Source organism: Erythrolamprus reginae, chromosome 4 (assembly GCF_031021105.1).
Source record: "Erythrolamprus reginae isolate rEryReg1 chromosome 4, rEryReg1.hap1, whole genome shotgun sequence".
NCBI lineage: Eukaryota > Metazoa > Chordata > Lepidosauria > Squamata > Dipsadidae > Erythrolamprus > Erythrolamprus reginae.
Window position 1 is genome coordinate 41,325,412 of NC_091953.1, and position 15,745 is coordinate 41,341,156.

General features: G+C 38.7%; 1 protein-coding gene across 3 annotated transcripts in view; it reads left to right on the top strand.

Annotated features, from left to right (window-relative positions):
• Window positions 1–8,307: 8,307 nt before the first annotated feature.
• The window catches only part of NECTIN3 (nectin cell adhesion molecule 3), a 70,495-nt gene continuing 63,057 nt past the window's right edge, over window positions 8,308–15,745 (top strand). The window contains exon 1 of one of the 3 annotated variants that reach the window (XM_070750134.1): window positions 8,308–8,678. In XM_070750134.1, the coding sequence (XP_070606235.1) occupies window positions 8,519–8,678 (160 nt within the window). In that variant the 5' untranslated portion in view covers window positions 8,308–8,518. Of the gene's footprint in view, window positions 8,679–10,236; window positions 10,653–15,745 lie in introns of those variants that run through there. The other 2 variants (XM_070750136.1, XM_070750135.1) reach the window with 2 other exon arrangements.

Below are 15,745 nucleotides of genomic sequence, written 5' to 3' on the forward strand. Positions count from 1 at the left end.
TTTATTTATTTCTTCTCAAGGATTTAACATGTTAGACACAAAATGGAACATAAAATTATTCAGTGTCCATACCATATACGTATATCCAAAAGAATTATTAGGAATGTGACCTTCATACTATATCCATAGCTTTATAGGCGTTTATATAGGAACACATCTAAATAAGTGTGTATATGCTGTATCATAAAAGAGCATAGTAATCTGCATCATTTATTTCAAATACCATCCCCCAAATTACTATTTTTATAATTAATAAAAATTAGGATATCTTTAATCTTGAGCCTGAACCTTTTTATTAATATGGTTCATGTATCACACTAAGATACGATGGTTAACCATGTTTATTATTGAATGAATCACAGGTTTTGAGTTATGTATTGCACTAAGCCATTAAGTTAGGACATCACTTCTAACTCAACCTCTGTACCTGCTGACAAGATGGTTTTTCAATAATATGGATATGCTTGGATATCAAATTTCTACTTAAGAAACCGAGCCCGGAAAAATTTCCTAGTAAATTTGAGAGCGGCATGAAGGCCCGGCCAGTTTCCTGCCATTCCCCCTTTAATCACGGCCATCTCAAGCTTTTCTGGGCTGCCAGAGGAGCCTTTTGGTGGCGCTTAAAGAGGCTTAGGGAACCCAGAGCGAAGAGAGGGAGGCGCATGCTCCTCCTCACCACTTCAGAGTCCCTTTTTTTTAAAACCTTAAAGTTTTGGATTTTTTTGATTCCCCTCACCTCACCTTCTTCCTTCAGCGACTGTACTCCTCCTCCTCTTCTTCTTCCTCCTCCTCCTCCCACTCAAATTCCGAGCCTTTATTTCTTTCCTAATGGGTTTGCAAGCATTATTTGCTTTTATATTGATTCCTATGGGGAAAATTGCTTCTACTTAAGAACTTTTCTACTTAAGAAGCTGGTCACGAACTGAATTAAGTTCTTAAGTAAAGGTACCACTATATATGTATGTATGTGTGTGTATGGTTTATTTTTCTGTGGAATGATCTATACTAGTCTCCCTTTCTTTCCATTATCAGCAACAATGTGTTACATATACATACATACATATATACACATATAAAAGCATATTTAGGAAACATTATTAAACTCAAAAACAGACAACATTACTATCCATCCAAGATAAAGACATTTCATTTCCAAAAATATAGAAGACAAGAATATTGCTATGTTGGTTACGTTGGCTGTTTCTATCATTAGCAGTATTCATATTTCAACAATTACAAAGTAATGCTATAAAATTTCATTTTGCATTTATTTTGAAAGTTTTATTTATTTATTTATTTATTTATTATTTAGATTTGTATGCTGCCCCTCTCCGTGGACTCGGGGCGGCTCACAACAAGGCATAAACAAATCGTAACAAATCTAAATAAATTTAAATATTTAAAAAAGTTTAAAAAGAACCCCAATATACTAACAAGCACACACACAAACATACCATACATAAATTGTACATGCCCGGGGGAGATGTCTCAGTTCCTCCATGCCTGACGACAGAGGTGGGTTTTAAGAACTTTACGGAAGGCAGGGAGAGTAGGGGCAGTTCTAATCTCCGGGGGGAGTTGGTTCCAGAGAGTCGGGGACGCCACAGAGAAGGCTCTTCCCCTGGGGCCCGCCAACCGACATTGTTTAGTTGACGGGACCCGGAGAAGGCCCACTCTGTGGGACCTAATCAGTCGCTGGGATTCGTGTGGCAGGAGGCGGTCTCGGAGGTATTCTGGTCCAATGCCATGAAGGGCTTTAAAGCTCATAACCAACACTTTGAATTGTGACTGGAAATTGATCGGCAACCAATGCAGACTGCGGAGTGATGGCGAAACATGGCCATACCTAGGTAAGCCCATGACTGCTCTCGCAGCTGCATTCTGCACGATCTGAAGTTTCCGAACACTTTTCAAAGGTAGCCCCATGTAGAGAGCGTTACAGTAGTCGAACCTCGAGGTGATAAGGGCATGAGTGACTGTGAGCAATGAGTCCCGGTCCAGATAGGGCCGCAACTGGTGCACCAGGCGAACCTTTTTTTCTATAATTATATCTCTCCATCCATCCAGAAATGATATTCCTTAAATGGATATATAATCAATTTTTTTCATTATTGGGATAAATTTCTAATTCTCAAATTGGACTTCTTAATAGAATACCTTGTTATTTTATTAAAAACATCTATCATTTGCATCAACATCGGAACAGTAGTATAAGGTTTGAAAATGAACGTAAGGATGTCAACTGGAAAAGCCATTTTGTGTTCAACTGAGTTATGGACATTAATTAAGACAGAGTCTGATTTTTACCTGCTTTTGATATAATTATTTATTATTTATTTATTTATTTATTTATTTTATTACTTAGATTTGTATGCCGCCCCTCTCCGAAGACTCAGATCAAATGTGACTGATAAAATTCCCTCATCAAATATTTCATCATACAATTGACAATGTTGAGACACCAAGAAGTTTATAAATGTTCTATACTACCCAATGGGGAAACTATCTAATCCTGGTGTTTCACCACTTGCCATTTTTTAAAATTATGTGTTTGGCATATCTACCTTAAATACAGGAGCAAGTTAAGTATCATATAACTGGTATATATATAACTTTATTTAAACAATATTTTATGTCTACATTTTCTGATTTGCCAAAGAATTCTGAATAACATTTAAAAAGTAAGAGTTTGGATGCATTGAAGTTTTATTTAGTTCATCCTTTTCACCTTTAATAATTGGAATTGCCCTAAGTTTCTTTTGCATTAAACGAATAGCCAAATTCTTACTAGGTTTTTCACCATGGATGTGAGGGCCATCTGGCTGCGCCACTCTCATTCCATAGATTAAAAGCTCTGATATGACCAGTGCAGGTTGCTATTTCCTTCATCATTGCTTCCATCATTTTCCTCAATCATTACTTCATATGCACTCATGTGTATCAGGATGAGGATGACCATCCCAGAAAGATTTTACCAAGCTCTGTCAACTATGTACAATAGCTGCACTCCCATTAGAACCTCCAAACAATCGGATCCAAGTAAAGAGTTATGGGCAGGTAAATGAATGTCTGAGTTAAATATGTTGTGTTAATGCAATCTGTGGTACTTTCTTCCAGAGAAATATGACTAAGATTGTACAATCAGAATAGAAGTCCTCTATTAATCTCTCAGTAGACCTTTTCTTATAATATCTTGTTTCAATGTCAATACAAAAAGATCTGACATCTCCCCAGTGAGATAAATTCTATCATTGTAACATACGGTATTTGTCATTGATATCACAGCATGATTTTACAGAGTAAAGTGTTTACTCTTCCACTGAGATCCCACAGTTGGTCTCCTCCAGGTCCTGTCAGCTAAACAGTGTCAGTTGACGGGTGTGCGGGGGGAAGGACCTTCTCTGTAGTTGCCTCGGATCTCTGGAACCAGTTACTTCTGGAAGTCAGGACTGCCCCCACCGTATTGGTGTTCTGAAAAGCAGTTAAGACCTGGCTTTTCCAGCAGGCCTGGGACCGTTCAGCTCGCAGCTGTAATTAGCGAGATCCGGCCATGGAATGATATGTATGGGTTTTAATTGTTTTAATGCTTACAATGTTTTTAATATTTGATTCTATTGTTAAGCCACCCAGAGTCCTTTGGGAGTTGAGTGACATATAAATTTAATAAATAATAATTCATAATATTACTTGATCTGATGATATAGCTAATGTTCTAGTAGTTTTTTCACCTGTCATACTCTACTCAGACCTTATCATTTAATAAGATGGTTCAAAACTTGTGGTATATTGTCTTACTATTTTGATATGTGAAAACATTAATCCCTAAAAAGCTTTGCATAAATGTTCTTCTTATAACAGACTCACTTCTCCAAAAAATGTTGTAGTGCTAAGCCCACCAAAAGTTTTGACTAGTTAGGTTGTGAATAATTGGTAAATTAAAGTAATTGTGAAGACAGAAAACTATCTCTACTAACGTGCCTTGTAAATTTTCCTAATCTCCTAAATTGCTATGGACTGTTTGTTAGCAAATATCCTTAATACATAACTGGATTTTGATAATCAGGCCATTATTAGAAATAAATTTAGCTGATAACGAGAATTTGTTCACTATTTAAATTCACCAGCACTACAGAATTAAAACTGTTCATGTTGATTAATGTATTACACATTTTATCACATTTAAGATTATTTTCCCCATATGAATATTTCATTGAATATTACTTTGTGTTGCCTATGTACTAGGATGTGTCCAAATATTTTCAATTGTAGCAGCTTACAACTTAAAACAAATACATTTTAAAATACATCTAAATAAATCAGAATTCTATAGAGGAACAAAGGATTAGCTCCACACAGCTTCAGAATACAGATGAAAACCTCTTAATATAATATTTTCCTATCAAATAATCTTCTCTTTTTTCCCTACAAAATAGCATGTTAGAAAGAAAAACTGAGACCTTGGCCAGAAATAAACACATTTACTCAGTGTTGACAGTACAAACATGTAGTGCCAATCATAAAACTGAACTAGGAATGATCCCAATATATTACATTATTTCAATAACTATCAAAATAAAGGTGATAAGATTACTTTATCAGCTAAGAAATTAGATTATAAGCACAGTTATTGGATTTTTAATTATATGAACTTCCGGAAGGAATCCTGAACATAAAAAAGCTAGTAGCTGCATAGTATTCCAATTTACAGCTATCACAGTCTATCATTTAGGTGGTGATACTAGGAATCTCCTTTGCACTTCACGCTACAGTTTTTACTTTTGACTCTGCACACTTTTGCCCTTCAAGCACAGCATGTTCCAAGTAAGCAGAAGGAATTGATGCAATTTGGATTAAATTGTTTCTGTTAGGGACTTCCCTGCCTTGGGCTGCCCACAGATCCAAGTGAAACATTGCCTGCATAACACAGAGAAAAATATACACATAAAACCCAGCCCTTGTACTATCAAATATACTATATCCAGTTTAATCTTGTTTCTAATAGGGACAGCAATTAACCTCCAGGAAAAATAAAAGCAGGCTGTAAAGATAATGTCCCCCATCTCTCCACTGCCTGTCCAAACCATTAAATAGTGACGATTTAACACTATAATACCTGGTTATCTTACCAAAAAATAGGTCCCAGTTTTGAAAATCTATTTTGTGTACTTATTTATTTGATTTTTATCCTGCCTTTATTATTGTTTATAAATAAAACAAAGTGATTAACACAACAAACAGCAATAGCAATAACACTTAGCCATTTATTATTATTATTATCATTATCATTATTATTAATTAGATTTGTATGCCACCCCTCTCTGGAGACTCAGAGTGGTTCACAACAACAAAACACAGTACAAATCCAATAATTAAAAATAGTTAAAACCCTTAGCATAAAAACAATCATACACCCCAAACAAACCATACATAAAATGAAATGGCCAGGGGGAGTCAATTTACCCATGCCAGGTGGCAAAGGTGGGTTTTTAAGAGTTTGCAAAAGGCAAGGAGGGTGGGGGCCGTCCTGATCTCCGGAGGGAGTTGATTCAAGGGTCGGAGCTGCCACAGAGAAGGCTCTTCCCCTGGGTCCCGCCAGACGACATTGTTTCGTCAACGGGACCAGGGGAAGGCCAACTCTGTGGGACTTAATTGGTCGCTGGGATTCATGCGGCAGAAGGCAGTTCTGGAGGTATTTTGGTTCAATGCCATGAAGGGCTTTATAGGTCATAACCAACACTTTGAATATAGTCACAGTGCTTTACTCCTTTCTTCTATTTTCTTCACAACTACCATTCTGTGAGGTGAATTGGTTTGAAAGAGACTAGCGCAGTCATCTAACCATCTTTCATGCCTAAGACAAGACTGGAACTCCCAGTTCCCAGGCCAGCAACTTAACCAATACACAGGGGGCCCGGGGGAAAAGCATTTTGAAATTTCCTGATATTTCCCTGACATTTCACTGTAACTTGCGATCTAGTTAAGGTGCAGTTGTACATGACCTCATACAAAACGGATAAGTCGTGGAAGAATATCGGTAACTGAGGAAGCAAGTTGTTGCCACAGTTATGCTTATTTTTGCTTGACTTTATTTATTTATTTATTATTTAGATTTGTATGCTGCCCCTCTCCGAAGACTCTGCTAGGCAGTGCGATCCGTTGAGGGGTTTTTTACATTATTTCCCCCTGACTTTTAAACATTATAATACAGATGGTTTTTTCCCCTGATTTATTCCGTTTTTTTCACAAATTCCCTGATAATACCCTGATATTTCCAGAACCGTCGATTTCCCTGATAATTCCCTGATTTCCAGTTTTGCTGGACACCCTGAATACAACATACAGGTTCTATTCTATTCTAAGATATTTATTAAGATATGCTTTCCAACATGCGGTAAGATGTTTGATGGCTGAAGTTTCAAAATAAATATTTACATACACAATTACAGTGAGCCAGGTATGAAAAACTCACAGCATTAAGACACCTACACTTAAGACTATACGCTGAGAGCATTTGCACCAAGACAAATTCCTTGTGTGTCCAATCACACTTGGCCAATAAAATTCTATTCTATTCTATTCTATACACAAAATTCAAAACTTGGTCATTTTTTTTCAAACACGACACATGTTCATTTAGCATAGGGAAACTAAATATATACTCTTAATTAAGAATTGTACATACTGTGATAAATAAAACAACGCTATGTATATGAAACCATTTAATTTGAATCTTTCTATATGCTGAATTCCTTCTATATGCATTCATATTCAGAATAAGGCCATCATTAGCTACCTTACATTATTATTCTTTTCAAAAGGTGCAGAATAAAGAACAAATCATTACAGTCCAAAAGATCTCTCTGGGAAGGACCACATATCACAGAATCAGGGTCTCAGTATGTGCCAATTTCTCAGAGCCACACACATGACATGTTCATAAACATTCTTCCATCATCTCCTCATTTCCAAACCCCATTATTTCTAAAGAGATCTGATTGGCTAAAAGGATTGGGAACATGATATGCTGCTTTTCAGTCCTGCCAATTCTAATCTCTTTCCACAGTGCAACAGCTCACCACCTCAGACTTTAATGGACTGTGCAAAATGAGCTTTGGGGCTACCTTACCAGTACAAAGCAAGCATCCACAACAACAACAACGACCCTACGAAAGGACAGTTGTTGCAGATAGGTAAGCAAGTAAAACAAATCCACCCTCGAAAATAAAAGACTCTTCTAAAGTTTGCACCGTCACGGTCTCATTTTTTTCCTCCTCTCCTATTTCTACTCGCTTCTGTTGAAGAGATATACAACTGAAAAATTACTATCTACTTCATTGGCCATTAACTTGGCAGACAGCATCACATTTTTAATTATTCGGTAATAGAGTGTCTCATCCTAACTTTAGTCAGCCAGACTATTTCCTTCCCGTCTCCTCCAATTTGTTGTCCATCATCAGCCACAAAGGCAACAACGTAAAACTCCACAATTTTTTTTTTTTTAAAAAACACAATACTCTTCAGGTTCGTGCAAAATCGTCCCCACGAAGATGCGGGATGGGGCGGGAAGGAATCCCACACTGGCGTTAGCGTGGCGAACCACTCCCGGCGCAGGCAAATATGGGAAGTCGTGTCACGGCTACACGATATTGGTGGCGAGGAATTGCTGGGTTTTGGGGCGGGAAAGCTGACGATGGTTTGCATCGAGTCTGGGAGTAAAAAAACCCCGATCTTCATTTCCTTTCTCCTTCTTGATGTGTGTTTGTAGTACTCTGGTTCACGGCTCTTTTAGCTGGTCGGAGGACACAATTATTCCAGGGATAAAGCGAAAGAGTGAGCTAGCAAAGGCATTTTGTCAGCAAGCCAAGTTTTTTCCAGCATCGTGAGAGATTTTGCAGTAACAATGCCAAAGAATAAATGAAGAGGATGGGAGGAAAAGAAAATAAGGACTGTGGAAGTAAGAAAAAAGATGGAAGGAGGAAATTATGGCCAAGAACTATATCACCGGTTAGAAACAAAGAACGCGCAGAAAGACTCTACGGAGAAAGGAAAAAATGTGGATGAAGCAAAAAAAAAAAGCGAGAGAAAAGAAAAGCAATGATTCCACCCTCTCCCCCCCCCCTTTTGGGTTGGTACAAGTGAGTAGGGGGAAGGAATGGAACGAACCAATGACATTTACGGGGGGACGAAGAAGACATTGTGACATATCCGAGATGTCCAGTTTCCCAGGAGGTCCTACGTCACCCAGACAGGGGACAACTCCTTAGGGAATGGCCTTCAAGAAGGGAGACGCTTCGGGCGCCGCGGCTCAGCGCGCATGGGGGGAAAGTCCGCCTTTCCTCCCCCCTCCTCTGGCAGGCGGGGTGGTGTGTCCCGTTCCTTTGAAGGGAGGGGCGGCGGGGGCGGTGCCTTCCCTCACAGTGACACACGGACCCGGCGCAGGGAAGAGGAGAAGGAGGCTGTAGCGGGAGCGCTTGGGAGTCGTAGCGGCGGCGGTTGGGAGTAGTTTCTAGCCTCCAGCATGGCCGGGTCCATAGAGACGACCGTTCCGCCCGGCCGCGAGTTAACCTCCTCCTCTTCTTCCCCGTCGGCCCAGCATTGCTGCTGCTGCCGCCGCCGAACCATGCCTGCCTTACCCGGCTTGCTCTCGTTGGGTTTGCTCCTCTCCCGCGTCTGCTGCGGTGAGTAGTGCAGAAACTTTTTCTTTTCTTTTTTTTTTCCGGGAAGGGGGCGGCGGTTTGCCGGACCAAACCAGTTTTCCTCCCAGAGTCCGTCTCCAACGTGGAGCTCGAAAAGGGGGCTGCTGTTGGTGAGCGGAGTGGGCGGGCGGGGACTTCGGGGGAAACTTTTTCTTTCGGCCGCTCCGCCAGCGAAGTTTCGGTCGGGGAATAAAGGGGGGCGGCGGTGAGGCGAGAGAACAAAACGCCCCTCGTGTCTTCAGAAAGGGGCCGAAAAGAATAGTGTTAACACTACCCCCACCCCTGACAAACCCCGTCTTCTTTCGTTCCTGAGGGCATTTCGTTCCAGCGTTAATATTTCACCCGCATGTAAATGCAGCGGAGGAGAGGCGGTAGTATAGGGTGGCCGCTGCGGACCGGCCGTGGCATTCGCGAGTGCAGGCGGAGAGAGACCGCGAATTCAGCGGGGAGGGGGAGAAACCAGGTGGCGAGAAAGGGAGGCGTGAGGGAGAAAAAAAAGAGTTGCCTCGGTCGGCGTTTCTCTTTCGCGGGACTTTCAGTATTTTGGTGCGAAACTTGGTTTCAACGCGCGTTGCATCGTTAGCCGGGATCCGAGCCTGTGTGGAGAATAAACATTTGTGACCGTCGCGCCCTGAGCGTCTCTCTCTCCCCCGGTAGGCGTTTCTTTCCGGCGGTGATTTGGTCCAAGCCTGCAATTCATTCTTTTAGAAACGTGTGTGTGTGTGTCTGTGCGTCTGCCTCAGGCTTACGTTTCTATAAGAAGCGCGCCTCCCTGCGGGCGGACGTTGGGGGGGGGGGGAGAGACGGAGGACACACGAAGTGTGTCGTCCCGCCGCCTTGTTATGGTTTGTTGTCGGCGCTGTTGCTGGGAGTTAAAAGCTTGTTAGGGATATTCCACTTGTCACTTGGAGCCGCCGCCGCCGCCGAGACCGTTACACGTCCAGCATTCTGGGAGGACCGTGACGGGCAGGGCAGACTGGAAGCTGCATTTTTGCCTGCTTCTCCTCGCCGTCTGGGCTTGATGGAAGGGGGGATAGCTCTAATTGGGGGGTGGGGAAGGGGTGGAGGACAGTCGGGTGTCATTATATAGCTGGACTCCGCCCTTTTCAATGCATTCCATTCTGGATTCCCTACCTTTCCCGGGATTGGGCGGGAGACGAGGGTGGGGGTGGGGAGAGAGAAACTCCCACTAACTGATTAGGATTGGCAAATAACTAGCTTGATGTTTATTAGCAGGTGCTGAAGTGAGCGCGACACTGTAGGACATTCGGGTTCTCTACTTCAGTGTTTCCCAACCTTGGCAACTTGAAGATATTTGGACTTCAACTCCCAGAATTCCCCAGCCAGCATTTGCAAATGCTGGCTGGGGAATTCTGGGAGTTGAAGTCCAGATATGTTCAAGTTGCCAAGGTTGGGAAACACTGTTCTATTTCAGAATACTGTATACTGTATATATATATTAGTCTTAAGCCTACTCCTTAGTTTTGTCTTTGTTTTAAAATCAGCTCTACCTGTTAGAGAAAGCGGAAAGGCAGGTATCGAACTCAAAAAGAGAATGAGGACCTAGCTAAACTATAAACTCCATAAACCTACTTTGGGAAGGATTAAAGGTGGATTTGTGTGAAGTGATTGCAAAAAACAGCATGTAAAGATTATTGAACTTGCACAGTGCTAAGGCTGCCTTATCTGATCTTCTGGGAGCTTAATCAAAAGTAAATACTGCTGAGTTTGTTTCAGGCAAGCAAGAATGGCACTGCAAACTTAATTTTCTAGTCTTTTGTAGCTGGAATATGAAGGGCAGAGGATAATGCCTAGTTGTCTGTGTTAGTTCTACTCTGCCATAGAGTTGTGATATGAAAAGGGAAATAAAATGTCCTATGGTGAAATATTTTGGGTAAACCTGGATGTATGGAAGACTACCTACCACAAGAGTTAAATGGCTGCATCCTTCGAAAGGTGAGAAGAGTGAGCATACTGAATGCACTTAATGGTTTACTATTGTAATAAAGATTGTGACTTGTGACCTGAAACAGATTTTAAATGGAAATAAAATAGTCCTATATATATGATAGAAAGCTAATCTTTTTAAAATAATAGCTTGTTTATTATGCCTCTTGAGTTTTTCCAAGAGTAAGTTTTACTAGTTAAAATATGTTGAAGTTTGACAGGATGATTTGATATTGGAAAAGGCTGAAGGCAGAAGATGAATCACACTAATCCATTCATAGAAAATTGTCATTGTATACAAATTTATAAGGCATTTATGAGCATAAGAAAGCTTTTCTTCAATTTAAATCATTTGAACTTGGAGGAAATTGTTATATTTAACAAAATGTTTTTTTAAAAACCCTTAATTTACTGTGCTTTTGCATGCTATACTCAAACAGGTATTAATCCATTTTGGCTTGTTATTTTGTGTAGGCAGAGATCAATACTAGCTGAACTCAATGTGTGATTTAAAGTTAATGCCTCCTCCACTCTGCTGGCATACCTTTAGAAGCAGAATAAATTCAGTAGAACTTAATTTAAAATACATTTGGATAAAATTTTAAAATGTTGACAAGTTATAAGAGCTACGTGTGAATCTAAATTTGTTGAGAAAAATATGGTTTCTAGAAAAGCCAGAATATCCTTAACATTGTATTTGTAATGAATAGCTAATCCCACAGAAGTCGTGTGTGTGTGTGTGTGTGTGTGTATAACATATTTTTACTGATAATATATATATCCTTTAACATGAAATGTCTTTCAACATTCAGTACAGCTCTTGGATTTTTATTAAAAGTTTCAAACATATTTGAAGGCTATCTATTGAGAGGTCTATTTCCTTTTTAATAGTCCTGGAATGTGCCTCAGTTTCTGGAAATGATTATTTTTTTTAGTTGTTTTTTTTTTTTTGCTTTATTCTACATAGAAAACCATTTATGAATTCACATTCTCTCTTATTGAGCTTAGTTTGAAAAAGTATGAAGCTGACATATTTTTCAGCTCTATTATGTTTTTTTTTCAAGTTATATGAGACTGGAACAAAACACGTTGAACTCCAAAGGATGTTATGCCAATTATTTTATCTACTAAAACAAACTTTTCATGCCACCAAGAGACTGAAATAAATTTTGAGCTAAATTTATTGCAGAATTCCTACTCAAAATGAAATTTGTAAAAAGTGATTTGTCTAGCAAAGATTAAGATGGAATGTGTGAGCCTTATCATATGCTCCTTTACCATTAGATTTGAATAAACCTAGAGTAAATTCTTTGGGATGTAATGCTATTCATAGGACAGCTGACTTATACAGCTCTTTTTGCTGCTGAGTCATCTAAGCTTGAAGTAATATCTGTGCTTCAGAGTTTATAGGATATCTCGTAATGTAAGGGAATTTAGGCACTACCAGGGATTGTGACTTAGGTGTGTGGTTATTGGGCTTCTTGGTCCCTGGATAATTTCAGAAAGCAATCTGCAAAAAGCTAAGAATGTATTGCATTGGGATAACTGACCTTTATTTACATGCATACTTTAATAGTTATGTGCAATTAGGCATTATACGCTACTATTTATATAAGTCATTGTTCTTCCTCTGAAATAGTCAAATTAAATTGGAGTTGTCCTTCTGTTCCAGTTGAAATACTTGACAATCTGTGTATAGAAAATGTATGCCATGTTTGATTTAGAGAAACAAAAATGGATAGATAGAATCATGTTTTGTGCAAAGGTGGTAATTCGGGTTATTTGCTGAATATAGTAAAAGAACATATAATGAAAAAAGTATGTTTGAGAATACATAGCTATGCTTAAGGCTCAACACAGAACAAGAGTAAACAATCCATAATGTCTTAATCATTTAATGTATGTATAGATGAACAAATAATGTTTGTTATGTTAGAGATATGTTGGTTAAGGATGTGGATGTGTGAGAATTTTTATCTGTAGGTGAGTTTATGTTAGCTGAAAATCCAATCAATCCAATAATGGCTCAGTAAAGAATATGGATTTGAAAATGTACAAAGAGTGACATACTTATTGTAAGAATTATTGTAATTATGCATACATTGTGAAAATCTACCGTAGAAAAAGTAAATTTGTATACTTTGCCAGAAACATTTCTAAAGATGAGAAAGTGATCATAGAACTTTTTAAGATTTGAAATTCTGGCATAAAGAATGGTTAGTACATGTTCCCTTTCACAGAATGTTTGTTGAAAGCTAAAAAGTTAATAAAAACTTTTGCCCATTTTCCTATATAGAAGTGAGAATTAGTTGTGTCAGGAAGTGAGATCTGAGTTGAATGCATGGGAATGGAGTGAATTTATTGGAACTGGAATAGTTAAATGTCCATACTAGTCAGATTGTATTTCCATTTTTAAAATAATGTTTGGGAAAAAAATGTGAGATGGAGGTATTCACAATTACTGTATAAGATGCAACTTTTTCACCCCTAAAAGAAGGTGGAAATGTTGGTGCATCTTATACATTAAATACAGCCATTTGTGGCCTCCCGAAGCCCCATTCCCGCATCCCATTTTTGTGAACATTGGGAGTTTGGGAGTGCTCCTGGGGGCCAGGGAGAGCAAAAACTTTTTTTCCTTACTTATCTCTTTGAAATCTTGGTGCATCTTATAGTCTGAAAATACGGTACTAGAATTTCAATTTAAATTTCACCCATTTATCAGCGGAGTATTCAAGCTGTCTTCAAGGTAAGTTTGAATGCCATAGAGAGCATACACGTTACAGATAAACTAACATATGAAAATAAATATATGTACAATCATAAAGTTAGTCGAGACCATGTAATCTATTGTATCAGATCTTCTTTTTCATGCGGAGAATCCAATCTAAAGTATTCCCAACAGGTGATACTTTAATGTGACTGGGAAAGAAGAATTAACTCTTCCATAATTAGTTATGTATTGATAATTAAGAAATCTTTCAGTTGATGTCTGCCTTTCTGTAATTTAAGACCATTCCACATTGTGCTTGTGAAGATAACAAGGAACAAATCATCTATAGCAGTGATTCTAATGCCACATCCCCTTAAATACTTTCAATTTTAGTTTCCTTTGTTTACAATGGTATACAGTCAGTGCCCAATGTAAACGCAAGGACTGGTTAATTTTTCAATGTCATTGTAACTTTGAATGGTCATTAAAGAGGGCAATCAAGAACTATCTAGACCAATGGTTCTCAACCTTTCTAATGCCACAACGCCTTAATACAGTTCCTTATATTGAGATGACCCGCCCAACTATAAGTCTAGCACCAATTCTTGCAACAGAGCTTTAAGCTGATTGGCAGGAAGGTCAGAGGAACACCCCCGTTGATTGGTCAGATTGAAAAAATATGTTCCAAGGCACCAGAATATAAGCTTTAGTTCCTAACGCCACGGGAAATTTGTCTTTTCCATGGTCTTAGGCAACCCCTGTGAAATGATTGTTTGACCCCTAAAGTGGTCCTGACCCCCAGGTTGAGAACTACTGATCTATAGCACATAGTCTCCTTTTAAATACATATACCAATTTTCTCATTCTTTGCAAAGTTGTGTTTCCAGGCATCTAATAATAATCATTATATCATTTTGTATTCTTTTTCATTTTCTTTGAATATTTCTTTTATGCTGAAGGAAAAAATAATATTGTGATTATGCAGTCTGAAAGTCCATCCATGTTCAGGAACATGTTTTCATTTGTGCGAAGAGCATCATTAAAATTGCAATTAGTGAAATGTGTTAGCTAAATCTGAAAGTCTGAATATCAGTACGAGGTAATGCAAATGAAGAATAAATGCTCCAAACTTCCAAATGTGAGTTTGGAGGAAGGATAGAATGCAAATATATAAATAGGTACCACTTCAGTGGGAAGGGAAGAGTGCTCCATGATGTCTTGCTGGCCACATTGTGGAAATACATTTGGACAGTACTGGCTTAGTGGCCCCCAAAAAGGAAATGAATACCTGTTCCTATAGTTGCCAATGATTAACAGAGTAAAATCCACATTTATCTTTATCAGAAGGTGATGGTTAGGATCAGTTTAATTATATCTTGAATTGCATGGAATCATACACTCTTCATATTTGAGAAAGTGCATGCATCTCTTTATATATTTTTCTACCTCTACTACACTGCTCAAAAAAATAAAGGGAACACTTAAACAACAGAATATAACTCCAAGTAAATCAAACTGTCCACTTAGGAAGCAACACTGATTGACAGTCAATTTCACATGCTGTTGTGCAAATGGAATAGTTGTGCAAATGAAATATTCAATGAGAGTATTTCATTCAGATCTAGGATGTATTATTTGAGTGTTCCCTTTATTATTTTGAGCAGTATATTTTCTGAGTAAAGATTTTTGGAAATAATAATAATAATAATAATAATAATAATAATAATAATTTATTAGATTTGTATGCTGCCCCTCTACAAAGACTCGTGGCGGCTCACAACAATAATAAAACAATATTACAATGAAACAAATCTAATATTAAAAAACATCTAAAACCCCATCATTTAAAACCATGCAGCACACGCATACCAAACACAAAGTATAAAAGCCTGGGGGAAGGTGTCTCAGTTCCCCCATGCCTGGCGATACAGGTGGGTCTTAAATAATTTGCGAAAGACAAGGAGGGTGGGGGCAGTTCTAATCTCTGGGGGGAGTTGATTTTGGAACTAATCTTGCATTACAGTACTCACCTTATGTTGATTAGTGTACCACTTTGTATTTATAGACAGAAACTGAAGGTAAAGTCTTGTAAAGTGGCATAAAAAGAACAATTTATTTGCAGATAATCCTTATGACCACAATTGTGCCTGCTTTTACAACCATTTTGATGATCACTGAACACAAATCACTACATTCGTTAAGCAAATCACATGGTCATTAAGCTAATTGGGTTTCTCCAATTGATTTTGCTTGTCGGAACCCCCTCCCCCCCAAAGGTTACAGAATGGCAATCACATGACCCTGGGATGCTTCAACTGTCGTAAATTCATGTTGGTTGCCAAGCACCTGAATTTTAGTCATGGGACCATGGAGATAGGGCAAAGCTGGTAAG